Source organism: Trichosurus vulpecula, chromosome 2 (assembly GCF_011100635.1).
Source record: "Trichosurus vulpecula isolate mTriVul1 chromosome 2, mTriVul1.pri, whole genome shotgun sequence".
Taxonomy (NCBI): Eukaryota; Metazoa; Chordata; class Mammalia; order Diprotodontia; family Phalangeridae; genus Trichosurus; species Trichosurus vulpecula.
Window position 1 is genome coordinate 122,743,192 of NC_050574.1, and position 18,867 is coordinate 122,762,058.

At 44.8% G+C, this 18,867-nt stretch overlaps 1 protein-coding gene across 1 annotated transcript in view; it reads left to right on the forward strand.

The window, feature by feature from the left end:
- The window catches only part of XRRA1 (X-ray radiation resistance associated 1), a 112,936-nt gene extending 105,245 nt beyond the window's left edge, over positions 1–7,691 (forward strand). Inside the window, exons 14-18 of the mRNA XM_036745822.1 lie at positions 848–1,099; positions 2,214–2,403; positions 5,975–6,090; positions 6,541–6,646; positions 7,429–7,691. Of these exons, the coding sequence (XP_036601717.1) occupies positions 848–1,099; positions 2,214–2,403; positions 5,975–6,090; positions 6,541–6,646; positions 7,429–7,691 (927 nt within the window). The remainder of the gene's footprint in view (positions 1–847; positions 1,100–2,213; positions 2,404–5,974; positions 6,091–6,540; positions 6,647–7,428) is intronic.
- Positions 7,692–18,867: the final 11,176 nt, after the last annotated feature.

Consider the following 18,867-nt stretch of genomic DNA (forward strand, 5'->3'; position numbering starts at 1 on the left):
AACAAGAAAACTCCTGAGTGGGGAAGAGGGTTGGGGGAGATGGTTCTCACTTGAGGAAGGGCCCAAAAGACCAGGGAGGAGACTGGGCATCATCAGAAAGCTAGACAGGGTCAGTCAGAAACTGAAGATCACCAAAATTTAAATGGCTAATGTAAAGAATATGAAATGTCAAATGCCAGGGAATCTGCCAAAGATTAAGAAGCCAAATTTCAAAGAGGTCCAGAGACTTCATACTTTGTTCTACCCAAACTACTTCCCAGAAGCTTAGGTATTTTTGGTTGCAGAAACTTGTATGTCCCATATCCAGCTTGTACTGATACCTTGCATTGGCCTGGATAGGGCTCACCTCTTCCTGAATCAGTCCTATATACACGGGCTCAGGGACAACTCAGGAGCCCTGTGTTTCAAACTCTGAAACAAGAAGCCAGTCAGATTTTTCCATTTTTATATTATTATTTAACAAAATAATCAAATAAGTCTTAAACTCACATTGTAGTAAAAGTAAGGGCTTTTGAAAAATTTTTGTGGGTCTTAAGGACCAAAGATGGAGTTGGTGTACTTTGATTCAGTAAATGCTTGGAGGGACAGTAAGGAAAGAGCCCTAGAATTGGTGTTGGGAAGTTTGGTTCCAATTCCAGCTTGGTCACTTTCATCCTGTGTGACCTTGGTGAAATCCTTTCCTTTCTCTGGGCCTCATTTGGCTTAATCATTAAAATGGGGACAGTAGTTCTGGTGCCACCTCCATGCCAGAGCAGATGAAATGAGATCATAGAAAGTGCTTTGTGACCATTAAGTGACTGTTGTTATTATGGGGGTGGGGGGTGTTGCGGGGTTCCTTCTGTGTCAGGTGAGAACCCAAATTCCGAAGGTCCCAAAGTCCCCCATCATCCTAGAGCTACCAACTCAGGAAGTGCCGGATACATCAGCCCCGCCCATGTCTAGACGGACCTTCACACCTCTTCCACCCATCCATTCCTCTACATCCACCGTTTTCACCAAGGAGGGCTCTCTGAAGACAGACTCATCCAACGAGATGACAGGTTCTGAGATGGGGTCAGATGATGATGTGAAGAGCATAGAGTCCTTCTTCATGACTCAGGTGCTTCTGGCTCAAGTCTATTCTCTGTGCCCAGCCAGACCCTGCCTCTGAGAGAGCTAGCATGCAACACGGTAGCAGAAAGATCACTGCATTTGGAGTCAGATGACCTGGCCTCAGATCCTGGCCTTGTTTCTTACTGGCTGTGCCCTGGAACCTACCTGGGCCTCAGTTTCCTCCTCTGTATAATGAAGGGATTGGGCTATCAGGAGTCAGCAGATTTTGGCCAAAGGACATTTTTATATACCCACAAGCTAAGAATTTTTTTCACATTTTAAAATATTATAAAACTTTATTTTGAAATGTAAAAATCAATTCTTAGCTTTCCAACAAGCCAACCTCACCTTGCTCTTCCCCGTGTCTTGTGCCTGCCACCCAACCCTGGTGGCCACCTCCCAAGCCTCTTGAGAACCACTATCCTGAGGCTACAGATGATTTAAAGGTCACAGTGCTTCCACTGTGGAGGATTTAACTGTTTTATTGGCCTGCAGGATAGTTTGGATTTCAGGATGCTGCTTCAAGAGATGGCAGAATCAGGGAATGGTGAGAACAACGTCACTGAGGCCTAAAAGGGCAGGCCACATCTGAGAATGTCAGGTCATCCAGTTTGCCTGGAGCATAGAACGTGAGGGGGACCAGGAGGAGAGAAGGCAGGAGAGAATGTTGATTAGAGAGGGCCTTGAATGCCAAATTGAAGAGTGAAAAGTGAAGGTCTTCGTTCAATAGACCATATTAAAGGGTTTAGGACATTCTTAAAATACTCGTTCCTTCCCTCTCTGCATCTTCACTTCCTACCTCTCTAGAGTTCCTAGAATGGGAAGCAGAAAAGCTGGAAAATCCCTTAGCAATGATCTGGTCCAAGTCTCTCACTTTACAAAAGATGAAGCAGTGGCCAAGAGGGAGGGGAGGTTAAACAGTTACAAGCCAGTATTTGAACCCAGGTCTTCTGATTCCAAATGTAGAGATCTTTCCTCTGTGCCACACTTTCCTTCTGGATGCCCCCATAGTGGGTCCCAAAGGGAGCTCCAGGAAGGGGCTTGGGCTGTGTCTACCTGGGAAGGAGGAGAGCCCAAGCCCAAGGGCCTCTAGAGGTAATTGCTCCATCTACTCACTTAAGGTGACCAACGTGCAGAGAACTCCCAGGAGCCACAAGGGAGGCAAATCATTGGAGGAGGATAAGAAAGTGAGGGACAAGGACAGAGAAGCAAAGAAGCCAAGGAAACCAAGTACCCCCATCCCAGAGAAGTACAAAGGTTATGAGGAACTGCTCCAGACAAAGCCTGACCCCAGCTTCGTGGAACCCGTGGGTGAGTGGGACCATGAGAGCCATCCCACCAGGCCATTTCCCAAAGATATTCAAGTCCAGAATAGTTTCTGGGCTGAACCATCCCACAATCATATCATCTGATGAAGGGAGGGAAGAGACAGAAGTGGAGAGGTCCAGCCTCTCTGCACAATTTTGTTGTTAAGTTATTTCACTCATGTCTGACTCTTTGTGACCTCATTTAGGGTTTTCTTGACAAAGATGCTGGTGTGGTTTGCCATTTCCTTCTCCAGCCCATTTTACAGATGAGGAAACTGAGGCAAACAGAGTTAGGTAACTTTCCCAGGGTCACACAGCTAGTAAGTACTTGTCTGAGGCCATATTTGAACTCATAAAGATGAGTCTTCCTGGCCCAGAAGTGGATAGAGATCCACTGCACCACCTAACTGACCCTCCTCTCCGCAATAGGCTCACAGTAGTTAGAACCAGAAGAGGGCTTTAGCAACAATCCCCGTAATCCGTCCCCATTATACAGATGAGAAACTTGAAGATGCATAAATGGGAAATGACTTGAGGGGACCCTGGGATCCTGTGTCATAGATCTACCTCTCCTTGTTGTAAATCAAGAAACTGAGACCAAGCTCACCTCAGAAGGTCAGCAGAGCTCACCGAGGTTCTCCAGCCCCTTCTCTGGGAAGCCATCTGGTGTTTGTCAGATCAAAGGGAAAGAGTCATTATTTATTAAGCTCCTACTATGTGCAGGGCTAGTGTAGAGAGGTGGGAAGAACCCTGGGCTTGGCATCAGGAGACCTGGATCCTAGTCCCACCTTATCTAAGCAACATCCCCCTGGCTTCCCACAAACCTAGTTATAAGTACAGGAGAAAGGTAAAGGCTCTTGGCTCTGATGCTAGCTTGCCAGGTAATTGTGGGTAAATCACTTGGCCTTAATGAACCTTAGTTTCTTTGTCTATAAAAGTGGGGCAATAATACTAGCATTATCTACCTTATAGGGTTGCTGTGAGAAAAAGTTCTTTGTAAATCTTAAAGGGTTTCGGATATGCGCACCCACAATAATAATAAATAGGCTAGCCTTTTCTATAACACTTTAAGTTTTGCAAAGCACTTTACAAATGTCATCTTATTTGGTCTTCATAAATCAGGGAGGTAGGTGCTCTTGTCAACTCCATTTTACCAATGGGGAAACTGAGGTAGACAGTTAAGTGACTCACCCAGGGTCACACAGCTAATAAGTGTCTGAGGCCAGATCTGAAAATGGGGATTCCTACCCTCAGGTCCAGTGTTCTATTTAGTGTGCCACTAACTGTGTAATTATTACTGGGGTTCTTATGTATATAGACCTGCTGTGAGGGGATTTTATATTGCTATGCTCTTCAACTAAATGACCGCTTTGAACTAGTGTGTTCTCTGGTCAGCCTGGTGAAAGAAATACTGGCAGGAGCTTCTGAGCTCTGGTTGCCCATTGGTCTCACAGTAAGCTGTCCTCCCCCATCCTTCTACTCTGAGCTTTCTACTTATACTTAATGTTAGAGCTGTCATTTTTTTTCCTTTCGAAGAGATCCAGGCTTTTGGGGAGGTGGAAGTTAGGATGACATGTCTTTGTATCCATGTAAGTACTTAAGAGTTTGTTTAATGTTTGTCTACTCCGGTGAACTCTAGATTTCCTGCTCTAATGGAGAGGCACTTGACACAGATAATCTTGAATGTAGCTCAGGCCACTCCAAATTGTGGAACCCTGAAAGTTACCCCAAGTTCAAGGCACACAGGTTCAGCATCCACTCAAAACTATTCAGTAAGCATTCATCTAGCACCTACTATGCACCAAGAACCGTGCTAAGCACTGCTCATACAACAAAAGGCAAAAAGACAGTCCCTGCTGTCACTGAATTCACAGTCTAGTGGGGGGAGAGGGGAAGGGAGACAACATGCAAACTATGTACAATTAAGCTCCACACAGGATAAATTGGAGACAATCAGCACAGAAAAGGCACAAGCAGTAACAGGGATCAGGAAAGGCTTCTTTTGGAAGGTGGAATTTTAGCTGGAACTGTAAGGAAACCAGAGTTGGAGATAAGGAGGGGGAGAATTCCAAGCATAGGGGACAGTGGGGAGAAAATAAACAGTCAGGGGATGGAATGCAAAGAGCAGCTGGAAGGCCATTGTCACTGGATCAAAGAATACATGGGAGTAAGTAAAGTATAAGATGGCATAGGAAAGGTAGGATGGGGGCCAGGTTATGAAGGGCTCTGAACACTAAGCGGAAGATTTTATATTTGATCCTGGAGGTAACAGAGAGTTAGTGGAGTTTATTGAATAAGGTGATAGTCACACACACACACACACACACACATATTCCTTTGAGTTTTAGGAAGATCAATCTGACAGCTGTGGTAGATGAGTGAAGGAAGGACTGGAGTGGGGAGAGACTTGAGGTTGGCAGAACTGCTCGCAGGCTATTGTAGTGATCCAGGTGTGAGGTGATGAAGGTCTGCACCAGGATGGTGGCAGTGTCAGAGGAGAGAAGGGGACATATATGAGAGGTGTTGCAAAGGTGTGATGGACAGGCGTTGGTAATAGATTGAACATGAGGTGGTGAGAGAGAGTGAGTTGAGGACAATGTCTAGGTTTTGAGCCAGAGGGCCTGGGAGGATGGTGTTGCCCTCGATAGTAATAGGGAAATATGGAAAGGGTAGAGAGTTAGGGGAAAAGATAATGAGTTCAGTTTGGGACATGTTGAGTTGGAGATGCCTACAAGACACCCAGTTTGTGACGTCCAATAAGCAGTTGGCAGTTCAAGACTAGAGACCAGGAGAGACATTTGGGCTAGACAAGTAGATCTGATAATCACCAGCATAGAGATGACAATTGAAAATGGGAGCTGGTGAGATTATCAAGTGAAGTAGTATAGAAGTAGTATGGAAGAAAAGAGAAGAGGGCCCAGGACAAAACCCTGGGGGATACCCACCCTTAGAAGACTCTACCCGAATAAAGATCCCCCAAAGGAGACAGAGGATGTAATTAGGGGTGGTTACCTATGGCAGGTGGTAGGGGAAACATGGGATGGGGATGTGGAGGGAGAGAAATCTGCCAGTGAGACCAGCATGGTGAATTCTAGGTCTTGAAGGCCTTTTGACCTGTACAATTCTCTATTAAACTACAAATATCCCATTCAAGGGTAACGTGGTAGGGGAGGGATGTGGAGTGATTAGCTGACGGCTCTTTAGGAAAGGCTGTATGCTATAGCAGAAAGACCCCCTGGAGCCAGGGAGCCAGGGAGCATTCATGTCCTAGCTGTACCACCTAACAGTTATATGACCATGGGTATATTAATCCTTCTTTCTGCATCTCAGTTTCCTCATTTCTAAAATGCGGGTAACAAGGCTTGCACTTCCTCGTTTAATGGGGTATTATGAGGAAAACATTTTAAAAATTACAGAACACCAGATAGATGTAAACTATAATTACTATCATTCCCAGTTCTGACTGGGACGGGGAGGAGATGTGTTACAATCACTTAGGTAAAGCTTCCAGGGAGAGGAGCCAGCTCTCTCGGAACAGGTCCAGGAGCTGAGTGAGCACATCCTTTTGGCCCTAGGAATCCAGCAGAATGTCAAGGCCCTGTATAATCTGCTTAAGCATCCACTGGTCTATCGTTCCTCCAAGGCCAAGCTTGACGCTTTCCAGAATCCCTACTGCCCCAAGGAAAAGCAGGTAAATGGGCCATGGGGTTACTTTCCCTAAGAAACGAACCAGGCCTCTGGTGCCCCTCCAACTCTCTTGGATGTCCCCCTCTCTGGAGCTTTCCTTCCCCCTTTCCTCACAGTTCCAAGAGTCTCCCCTTTCCCCCTCATCTCCCTTCCAACCCTGGACCCTGCTGTTTTCCTCCATCCACTTGCACGTGTCTCCCCTTCATTCCAGGGTCTGTCTTTATCTTCCAGGCCTGGGGGACTTTCTCTGTTTCTCCCCCAACAGAAACCAGGGACACCACCTCATTTCCTATAAGGGTACTGCCTGAGGTTTGTGAGCCCACAGCCTCCTCTCAGTGGTACTGGGTCTTCTAGCACTCGGGCCAGGGGATGCACTTTGGAAAGGGAATCTGGGCCAGCCATGGGCTGGGGATATATCTAAGCTAACATATCATCCCCCTCCCCCAACATACAGGTCCCTCGGAGTAGAGTTCCTACCCCTCGGAAGACTCGAGCACAGTTATTGGAGGAAATCCTGTATCAGATGAGGAACCCCCAGCAAATAGTGGACAGTCCACTAAGTATGTCCTTCCCTGCCCTCACCCAATGGCTGCCTCACTGCCACCGCCAGCCCTAGAGGTTCCTGAGTAGTTTCCATAGGAATGGAAGTGGGGAGGATGGAGGACTATGTAGCTCCAAAGAGTGAATCAGGGACCCCAAAATCCCCCTAAAATTTGGAACTGTTGCTGATCCTCTATGGAATGGAAAGGGAGAATAGATATAGGAATGGTTTTGGAAAGGAAGACTCCATAGCAAACAAACACTGCCTAAATCCTCATTGTTCAAGAGGCCATAAAGACTGAAGCCCCTGTAAGAAGGCAGACTACACCCCCTGATCCTGCACCCCAAACATACACACATATCCATATGCCTCGTCCTGGATCAGGGAGATTTAATTTTCTCCCTCATCTTGAGAAAAGAGAAGTTTAGAGCCTGAGGGGTGGAGAGGAGGAGGAAGAAATAATGTTGGGTGAAGGAAGATGAGCTAGATTCCTGAGGAACGCTTATGAGATCTTTGGGACTATCTAGTCATGGGACGAAAAAAGGCCAGAGCTGGAAGGGGCTTTAGAAATCCCCTAGTCGATCCTGCTTATTTTACAGATAAGGAAACTGAGACCGAGAGAGAGGAAGTGACTTGTCTGTGGTCACAGGGCAAGTTAGTGGGAGAGTCAGGACTAGAACCCAATTCTTCCTTTCTCATTACCGTATGGAAACCTCTCAGACTAAGGGCATCCCCACCAGGGACTCCCCGGGCCAGGCATAGAAGATATAGAAGCAGAAAGGTGTCCGTTTCTGCTCCCAGGCTCTGTTCTACGGAAACGTGCCGAACGCAGGCTGGAGGATCAGAAGCAGTATCGGGAGGCCCAGCGCCTCCTGAAGGAGTTCAAGGCCAGGTACAAGAGAGTGGTGAGGAGCTCCCTGAAGGAGGTCTTTGATAGAGAACCTAACTATGATGAGATGGAAAGGATGGACAGCCGGCAGAGACTGTTGGAAATCCAAGGTTTTCTGCAAGAGTGTGAGGATGAAGAGGAGCAGGAGGAGGCAGAGAACAAAGACTATGTTTAGACCTCAGGGGCCTTCCACCTGCTCACCTTTCTCAGGCATCTTGTCCCTCCCAGGTCAGTTCTCCCAGGACTGTGGTCTGAGAGACACCTGCAGGTCCCTGGCAAGCTATTGGGTGAGGATGGGAGGTGGGAAGAGAGTGGGTCAAACTTATCAGGTGAGGTTTGGTCTTGGAGAAGACCCAGTGACCCCACCCACCCAGGACTCACCTTCAGGGCCAGGGTCACTCATCAGGGTATTATTCATACCTACCAGCTACAATAAACAGCACACACTGCTCACATTTGGACTCTCTTATTTTATAGGTTCATAGAAACACCCATCCATCACCCTCTAACATCTCTTTAGGACATAGAGGTGACTCCAGGGTCTTGAAAGCTATGCTGTGGGGGCCTGAGCTCTGGAACATCCAACCAACCTGTAGACTTCAAATGGGATCTTAGACTTTAGAGCTAGAAGAGATCCTGTAAATAATCTAGGCTAACTCTTTACAAATGAAGAGACTGAAAACAAGGGAGATTGACTTTTCTAGGGACACATAAGTAGAAAGAGGTAGAATTGAGATTCAACCCAGTCTTGGGACTCCAAATCTATCATTCTTTCTCCTACAGCAGAAGTACAGGTGTGTATGGCATAAGAAGACCAGCCAAGCTAAATGTAGGGCAGCTCTTCTCCAGAGGATTGGCAACCAGGGAATCTGTATTTTTGGCTAAAACCCATGAAAGTCTACTAAAGTGTGGGAACGGGTCAGGGCCTGTCTTTGGAAAGAAGGACCCATACCCATGGCATCAAAGACCTTTCAGAACAATGGCATGTAGAATTACAGAGCTCAAAGAAACCTCAGTATCCAGCCACTGCAGTTACTCCCTGAGAGGAAATCATCCAATTCACCTTCCCCTACCTATCCTCTTAAAATGTGGTCCTATCTCTGCCAATGACCATGGCCAAATCCCATCTCCTTCCTGGGCCTCAGTCTCTCATATAAAATGAGGGGTTTTTACTAGATCCTTCTAAGATCCTATCAGCTTTGGCCTTCTCATTTTGTGATTAGCTTATTTTCCCAAGACCTCTTGATCTGTGCCTACAAACAGCTGGACTAGCCACATGCCACAGGTCAAGAGAAATGCTTGGTGGGACATAGGCATTACAGCTAGAGGAAAGGGTTGGATTCTTTGGGTCTTGTGGGGCAAGGGGCTGGTGAAGACATGAAATACCTTCTTGATGTTTCCTATAGAAAGAATGTTACGAATGATTATTAGGTTCCCAACAATAACAACATTTATTACCTAACATCTATATAGCACTTCCTATGTGCCAGGCACCACCCTGGGAGGTACGTGCTATTATTTTGTGGCTAACCTAAAAAATTCCACAATGTAGTTGAAAAGTGGTCACGTTAGGGATGAAATAGATTTTTGTAGGCTAGCCTGAGAACCCAACAACACAACAGAATCATCCATACTCATATAAAGTCTTAGAATATCAGAGCTAAAACAGACCTTATTGAAATCATCTTTTTGGGAACTATGGTTCAGACCAGAAGACTGACCTGCCTGAAGGCACACACTTATGCCAGTGGCAGTGTCAAAATTTGAACCCAGGTCTTCTGATTCCAATGCTCCTTTCCACTACACCATAAAATTCATGCTGAACAAACCTGGACCAGGAAGGGTTAGCACTTGGGTGAGTGCTGTTTTGGTGAATGTGGCAAAATGGATTCCAACCTTCCCTGCCTGGCTGAAACACTAAGGGCAGGCAGGACACCTGCAGCAAGGAAGGGACTTTGTGGTCTTTAGTATGGAAGCCCAAGGAGTGCCTGAGCTGACAGGGCTTTCCTGGTCATCAAGAACAGCCACAACCGGAGGGTAGAAGGGGTGGGCCTCTGGGTAGGCACAGCTGGGTCTGGAGAGGTCTTGCTATGGTGGGAAGGAAGGAGATGGTGAGGACCAAGCCTGATTCATCCAACAGGTCAGCCTCTGGTCAGACCTTCAGAGATCAGAGCAGAAATCTAAGGGGCCACTGCCAAGTAACACATATGAGCCTCAGTATGTCAGATACAAGTTGACCCACAGGCTAACAGTTCCCTGGCATCCAACCCGTGGGTTTTCCCCCAGCTCCCCAAACCCAACTCCAGAGAATACAAAATAGGGTGCCACAAACCTCAGGTTGCAGAAACACCAGTAATCATCACTTGGGCCTGGGAGCTGGGGGTCAGAGGCTGCAGGTCATCCACTGCCTCATTATATGTCATTAATGCTTTTTTCCTCCAAGTCGTGCCCAAGAAGAACAAGTCTTAATTCTACTTTCACAGGATAGACATTCAAATACTTGACTACACTTATCTTCCTAAGTTACCTTCCCCTGACCCATATCTAGCAAGGCCTTTGACCTACCTGGTTGCCTTCCTCTGGATACCCTACAGTTTATCCACGATGTCCTTCCTAAAATGTGGCGTCCAGAATGGAACAGCATGCTTCAGGAGTATTCTAACTATGGCAGAATGCAGCGTTGCTCTTCACCATTCTGGTCCTGGGACCTCTGCCCCTCTTAATCTTTGGCTGCCATATCACAATGGCACCTCCTGTTGAGCTTGCAGGCCACTAAAATGTTCAGACCTTTTTCAGATGAACTGCTACCTAACCCTGCCTCCCCCATCTCCTAGTTCGAAGAGGATTTATTTATCTCTATTAAATTCCTTCTTGTTAAATTAAGCACAGTGTTCCAGGCTACTATGATTTTTTATACCCTTTCTTCCATCCAATACATTAGCAATCCTTCCTGGTTTGGTGTCATAAATACACAATTTTGGCCTTTATCCTTTGATAAACAGTGTTAAATAACAAATGGTCAAGGCCAGTGCCCTTGGGCAAAGTTGGTATTGAACCAGTCATAAGTACTAGCCATTCACCCTGTTCTGACTTCCTTAGCTATACGCCTGTGTACCATCTTTCCACCTTGGGTGGGGGACAATGAGATGGAATAACCAGTCCTCCTCACTAGCCCAGCTTAGCACTACAAGCATCACGCTGGGCAGCTAGGTGGCACAGTGGATAAAACTAATGATAATAATAATAACAGAATAAACAATTAGCACTTTTTAGCACTTTAAGGTTTACAAAGTACTTTACATATGTCAACTTGATGAAGCACTGAGCCTGGAGTCAGTACAGACATGGCTTCATTCTCTTGTTTGATATACTTGTCAGCTGTGTGACCACAGGCAAGTCATTTCAGCCTCAGTTTTACCTCATCTGTAAAATGGGGAGAATAATAGCAGCTTTTTCTCAGCAATGCAATGATCCAAGACTATCCCAAAGGACTCGTGATGAAGCATAGTCTCTGCCTCCAGAGAAAGAACTGATATCATTTGAATACAGACTGACGCATGCCATTTTTCACTTTCCTTCATTCTTTTGCTTTTATTCATCTTCTTGTACAATATGACTAATATGGAAATGGTTTACATGATTGCATGCGTATAATCTATATCTGATTGCTTACTGGCTCAGGAGGGGGCGAGGGGAGGGAGAGATAGAATTTGGAACTCAAATGTTAAAAATTGTTTTAACATGTGGTGGGGAAAATTTATATATAATATATATTATATATTTAATTAAAAATAAAACGCAAAAGAACAATAGCATCTATTTCACAGGATTGCCAGGAGAGTTAAATGAGATAATATATGGAAAATCCTTTGGAAAATTCAAAGTACTATATATACGTATGCTAGCATCACTGTCACCCTGCTGGATTAGCATTCACCCCCAACCTGACCTGATTTTGAGCTACAGCTCTCTTGAATCCTGTTCTTATAGGTATCTTTCTCACTTTTACATTCATCTTCTATTACTTGTCCTACCTTCTACCTTTTTTATGTTTTTTCTTAAAAGTTCTCTTTTTGTTTATTATTTTTTGACAGTTTCATAAGCTTTCTTGTTTGACTTCCCCTGAAAAATTTTAGGCCATGGAATCCTATCCATCCTTTCTTTGATCTCTGAAATCTGCCCACCCAAAGCTAGGGTGCCAGACCACCCAGTTTTCATTTTCTACTCTATAACACATTCTAAAATGGAGTGGAAATTTCATCACCAAACTCCCCTCCCCAAACCCAGATTACTGGATTTCTTCACATGAATTTACCTTAATAGAGAATGCCTCTTTAGCATATATATACGCACATACATGCAAATATGTATATATACACATATGCATATATATCCTTTATTTCTGCCTTTCCAGTTCCTTCTGAATAAAGTATATTCTTCCAGATCCACATTTGCAGGATCCTGTATCTTCAGAGTTGCAGGGGAGCTCAACAGTCTTGCTGTCCAACTCTTACTTGAACAAGAACCCTTTCTGAAACACCCAACCAGGGATTTTCTTGGAATACCAATTCTAGAATTTCCCATTACCTCCCAGCACAATCCCTTCTGCTTTTGGACAGTTCTGTTAGGAAGTTCCTCCTGGCATCAAGCCCTAATTTACCTCTTGAAAATTTCTGCCCTCTTGAGGCTCAGGAGAACAAGCCACCGCCAAAGGCCTTTGTCTACCCTGGTTGCCCTCCTCTGGATACTTTGCAGCTCATCAATGTCCTTCCTAAAAGGTGGCTCCTAGAGCTGAACACAACATGCCAGAGTCCAGTAATGGACCCATCCCACTGAGTCTCAGTGATTATTCCTGTGAGGTTGAAGTTGACTTATTTTGTGCATTTGTATATATACAACTATGGTCATTTAAAAGACCCTCTAGTTTCAAGCTCCATAAGTCTAGACTGACAGGCTGAGTTTATTGTAAACATGACCTCTCCTCCAGCCTTTGCTGGAATCTTCCATGACTGACAATGACAGGGAGGGACGAAGGAGGAAGATGGACATCATTTGACCAGCTCCCTTCCTATGACATCAAAGGTGGGAAACCAATAAGACTTGACTGCATAAGATCCCTCTTTATAAAACTGTCAGCCCTCACCTGTATCTCTGAGCAACCTTTATGAAAGATGGAAGACTCAGGCATCACACACACCCAACAGGGGAAGTGACAGAAAGTTTGCATGACTTGGATGTGCCAAGTTGGGACAGCAATCTCTTGGGACTTTCATGACCCACTTCCTCCTCCTGCTGTTACCCAAAGAACTTCGTATCCAGGTTGCTACAACTTCCCTGGATTCTCATTGACTGCCCCACACACCCCTGTGTGTCCCATGACCTTGTGCTTTCCCTCAGGTGAATTAAAATCTACCTGCAATAAAGGCTTGTTACTTCAACCATTAATAGCTAGTGTTCTTTCATCAAAGTCTCTAAATCTCAAAGCAGCCACCAAATAGTGGGACATAATTCAGTACCAGAAGTTAGGTTTATTTTTGCAAAAGGTCAGATGTGCTTCCCTTTCACATCCTCATTCTCTAGCACTGCCTTTATCCAGCACACCCCTCTCCCCCAGCATGGTTATTGTTCTCTTTATCTTTCTCTCCTTCTTCAGTTTCTCTCCCTTCGTCTTTCTCTGTTGTCCCACTTGTGTGCCCTTTCTCTCCATTTGTAATTCTGTGGCATTTCACAAAGAAAAAGCAACATGGGAAAGCCACTTCGTGCCATTTTGGTAAACCCTCATATAAGGGGCCTGTAGCAAGTCCAGAGAAGAAAGAAGTCTCCAGGTCTCGATTAAAGCTCCATTATACTTGAAACCCCAACCTTCTACCTTCTGTTTTCTCTGGAGTCTACAAAATGCAATTCAAATATTGATTGTATAGACTGCTAACTTATAATGTTTATTGGATGGGAGACCTTGCCAGGTTTCTGTGGTCAAGGTATGCCCAGGGTGCCCAGCCTCCCCAGCTTCCCAAATAGTAGAAAAGCCTAGTTCTGGTTTCTGTCTTTCACACTCCTTTCATTCCCCTCTCCCCCACTCAGGTGTCTCCAAATAATTTAGCTTGGGAAAATGTGGTACCTGCCAAGAATGGGAACCCCAAATCCAGTGGCAGAAACAGGGAAATATCATAGGGACCTGGTTCCTCTCTTTTTGTGATAAGGGAACAGAGTCTACAGAAGCTATTCAGAAAATCACCTCAGTTCCCTTCAGTGGGGAGGACAGGTGGGAGTGGTAAGGGACTACACCTTGGGGAGGCAGGTGGCTGGAAGTAATCTATGTTTTTTTTTTCTTCTGGACAGATAGAGGGAAGCCACCACAGTAACAGACAGAGTTGTTTGTATCTATTTTATTTGCCTCCCCTCCCCTGACCTATTCAGTTGCAAAACCCAATTGAAGAGGTGGAGAATCTTTAGCAGAGGTAAAATTCAATCAGTATTCAATTTCCAAAGGCTTTTCTCCAAAAAATTGTTGAGTTTTGCTGAGAGATAGGTATGTAAGTCAGGAACATCTTTTTGAAATGTGAAAAGCAGCTGAATAGTCCAGGAAGAATTTAAAAGCCTGAGGGTACCTGAAGCAAATGCAGGAAGAAGCCCCACTCACATTTCAAAAGGTTGTTTTTGCAAATGCCTGGCAAAAACATAGTCTTGGTGCTATGGCCTTTTTTAAACCTGACACTCTTGTGCTATTCTTGTGATTTGAGAAAGGGATGACCTAAGGTAGTATTGACTTCAGATGCTGTTTTCCCCTACCTGCTTGAAGAACTACCTGCGGAAGATAGATTCCTGCAGAATTTATTATGCTTTTTGACTATTGGCTTTCTATTGGATTGAAGACTTCTGTAGCACCCCTTTAGAGATGCATGATGGAGGGGTCCTTCCCTGACCCCTCCACTTCGGAGCAGGGACAAATATCCTCTGGCACCATCTTGCTGGCCATAATGACTCAGCTAAGGCTCAGGCTGCTGAGCTTGAAATCCGTGGATTGACTAAAAGAGAGATCCTTGCACCCTAGGCCTCTTTCTGCTGCCCTTGAAGTTTTAGGTGGAGTAGGGTGGGTATGCCTTTTGACTCACAGACTGGGCCATAAACCATGGTCTCCTAGGCAAGCCTGTGTCTGGCATGGGGCCACCTGCTGTTTGTTTCTCCTTTCCTTTGGTATCAGGTCTCATGAGACCTCAAAGTTAACAATTCCCTTCTCCGGCACTTCAAGTTGTGGTATATCAATTACTGAAGTAATTGGTGCAAAAATATGGGCGGTGGCAGAGAGGGAAGGAGTTGCCAGCTGGCAGAGAAAAAGCCCACAGAAAGGAGCCTACTTGGTGTCGCTCAATCTATCTTCAGTGGAAATGAAATGCAAATGGGCTAATAACCAGCCTTTTTGCAAATATCCCAGTGAGGCTTGAATATTACCTGCCTTTTAAATGATTATAATTCTCCTGCGATTCTTGATTATTTAGGATTTCTTTTTGTGTGCAGAAATAAAACAGCTTCTTCCATGGCTGATTCATATTTGTTCTCTGCATACTTTTTTTTTACTTCCTCCCCACCTTGAAGAGGAGGACCCCTGAGACCAGAGCCAATAATAGAATGTAAGGGATAGGAATGCTGGAGAATCTTCTTCTCTTATTGGCAGAGGCACCTCTTAATCAATGAACCTAGGGCAAAGCATGTGGGCAAGGAAAGAACAGGAGTTGGCAAATGTCATCAGCCTCTTCAGTGTCAGGCTAAGAGATGCCTGGCTAGCGGTGCACTGAACTTCTATTTTAGTCACCTTTCTAAATCAGGAGAGGCAGTGTGGCATGGTGGAGAGACAGCCTCCAAGCCAAGTTCAAGTGCCTCCTCTGATGAGTACTAGCTATATGACCTTGGACAAGTCTCTTCACTTTTCAATGCTCAATCTAGTCTAAGCAACTTCCCAGAAGCCTCGAGTTGCAAATAAGGTGCTAATTTACATTGGTTATAGGGGAAGTTTCCTCACCCTGGAGTTGCTGTGGCAGTGAGGTCGCAGATTCATTGCCCATCCCCTCTAAAGTCACTACCGATGAGGGAATGTGCTACTGCATCAGCAGCAATCCACCTGGACCCTCACAAGGGGAGAAAGCTTAGCAGGCTGTTGATTTGGTGCTTGCTGAACAGTGGTGGATAGAACACTGGAACTGGATGCAGGAAGCCCTGAGATCAAATCCAGCCTGTGCAATGCTAGGTAAATCATTTAACTTCTGTCTGCCTCAGTTTCTCCACTTGGAGATCATAAGAGCACCAACCTCCCAGGGTTGTTCTGAGGATCAAATGAGATGATATCTATAAAGCACTTAGCACAGTGCCTGGCATATAGTGTTTAATAAATGCTTGTTCCCACCTAGGGATTAGATATCCTGGACCTAATCTTTCTCAGCAATCAAAAAAGGATTAAGGGATGTAACTACATAATACTAAAGATCTGTCCAGCTGTCTCAGCAAATGTAATGAGCAATCCTGAGTGGCAGGCAGCAAAAGAACCTGACTGTGAGGGATGTTGCTGACCAAGGCCAAGGTCGCAGCATATAATGCATGTGTCTCCATGATAATGTGGAGGAGGCTCAGGGACGGAGGAAAAGAATACTAAAAACCCACAAATTCCCCCAAAATGTTGGGTGGTGGCTGTTTTTTAATCTCTTCCTTGGCACCTCTGTGACCAATTAAGAAAAGAAGGTTGTTACCCTTGAACCAACTGCACCAAGAATCAGCCCTTGAAAACGATAGGAATGATTCGGTGTGCTTCCTTTCCTGCCTTCACGTTATTGTTATACGGGCAAGTTTAAGGCTGCCACGTGAGGGGATAGGGACTTAAGTGCCCGGTTTTGTAGGGTTGCCTTGAGTCACTGTCTGTTGAAAGCTTTTATTAAGTGTCTGCCATGTGCCAGACACAGTGCTAAACCCTAGGAATACAAATATAAGTAGGGAGACAATCCCTGCCCTCAAGGAGCTTACATTGTGATGGGTCAGTCCATGAGGATTTATTATGCACCTTCCATGTGGCAGGCATAGTGCTAAGTGCTGGGGATCCACAGAAGGGCAAAAAACAGTCCCTGCCTTCAAGGAGCTCAGTCTAATGAGTGGAATATGAAAGCTGATAATCCAGAGATGGAATGTGATCATCTGAAAAACCTAATGTTTATGTATGTGGTGGAGGTTAGGGGGACATCTCTCCAAGATCTGTCTATCCATTCATAAGGCTTGTGTGTTACAGGCTTTCACTGTAATATTCACCACTCTCCTACTTAAAAACTCCTTGCTTTTGCTGGAATCTTCCGTGACCCATGATTGACAATCAGGGTCATTCCCTGGCCATTCTCTAATATCTCAGCCTCCTCCTTTCCATAAAACTCTGACCCCTGCCCCCATTCCTGAGGTGCTCTGAAGCATGAAGGAAGAACCATCCTAGCATACCACTTTTCAAACTAGAAAGAGTGATGAGAGATTTTCTTGACCATACCTGAATGTACCAAGGCCAGAAAGTAGCCTCTTTCAGGACCTCTTGACACTCATCCTTCTGTGGTGGCCAAAAGAGCATCACATCATAACTTAGGCTGCAGCAACCTTGCTGGCTATGTCTTTAATTGCTCTTAGCCCATGCCCCAGCATCCTATTTAGGGCCTTGTGCCTTCTTTTGTGTTAGTTTAAACATGCCCATCGCAAAAGTCCATTGCTTTTAGCATTACGGAACAGCCTGTCTCATTAACAAAAGCTGCGAAGTCTCAAAGCAGCCTCAATGAGCTGAGACAATATCTGAAGGCAGACATGGGTTTCATTCCTGACTCTTTTCTTGGATTGTGTTTCCTATGCATCCCTGCTGTTATTCTTCCTACATGATAGCTACTTTCTGTGGTATCTATAAGCAGTCTTCTCCATCATCTCCCTTCTTATGATTTTAAAGTTATTTTTATTAGATTTGTAAGACTTCAGATACTTTTTTTTAAACTAGCCCTTGTTAAGTGATCTTTATTCTTGACCAGGAGTCCATAATGCCTATATTTTAAGCAACGTTCTGGAATCCAAAACCCATTCCTTGCTAACCATATGTCTCCTTCCCAAATCTGCCTTTCTCTTCTGAAGTCCTTGCCTTTAATCAACAGCACTGAGGAAGCCACTACCGATGCCCCCTTAAGGTCTGCAGGATCTTGTCCAAGACTTCACACTCTTTAGCACTTGTTTTCTAGATTCATTATGAAAGTATAAAGATTCATGATTCATCAGGTACCCAGAGGAATCAGAAGTAGGTATTAGCATGCCTTCTATCATCATATCCTGTATACATGCCTTGGAAAAACAGCAGACTGTATTAATTTTGATATCTCAGAATTTAGGGGCTTAAAAGGATCTCAGAAGGCATCTAGTCCAGCCCACACCTGAGCAGGAATCCCACTTAAAAACATCTCTGACAAGCAGTCATCCAGCCTCTGACTGAAGATAACCAGAGCTGGGGAATTCACCACCTTCTGAGGTAAATCATTTGTCTCTGAATTTTGTTACTAAGTTTTGTTGTTTTTTTCCTGACATCAATCTCTTCAGTTTCTTTCTATTATTCCTAATTCCACCATTAGGCCTAGTTAGAACAAGTCTAATCCCTTTTCCACATGACCCAGAGCCATAATTAATGCCAGGCCACTGGGGTAGCCCTACAGTCGCTACTGAAGAGACAATGTATGGTCATACTATCTCTCTTCATCTAAAGTTGTCTACTGTGAGCTGAATGATGCAAAATGTCATCTCTAAAAAGTTGGTGGTTGTCCTTCATTCTTGAAAAGGACTAAAATAATAACACAGAGTTGGAGTCATGGTACAGTGTGTCCGACTGTGGCTGATCAGACCAATATGAGCTAAATTCTACCACAGTTTGGGCACAAATAGTCCACATAAGCATTTGGGATGGAGATGTCTCTAAATTTGTGCATCTTATGTTTCTTTCGAGCTACTACAATTCTGCTTTGCACATAGAGGATGGCACCTTTTTTGAAGTGGGCAAAGGAGACCTTTGTTGTTAACTGGAAATGATACATTCAAGTTTGTGTTTGCTAGGGTCCCTCAAGTGTTATCACTCATCACAAACACATTGTAACTACTTTAGAGGCTGAGGTCTCTAATGCCAATCCTGATACTGCATCCTCCACTAGCCCAATAGAGGGCCCCTCATCAGGAAATCAGCTCCTGAGAAATGCCGTTTTGGCTTGTTCACCAATAACTCTGCCCTTTACCAAAGTGCACACAACTGGTTTTTTGTGGTCATTAATCCAAGAATGGGGACTAACCTGAGAAATGTGAACTAAACTGTA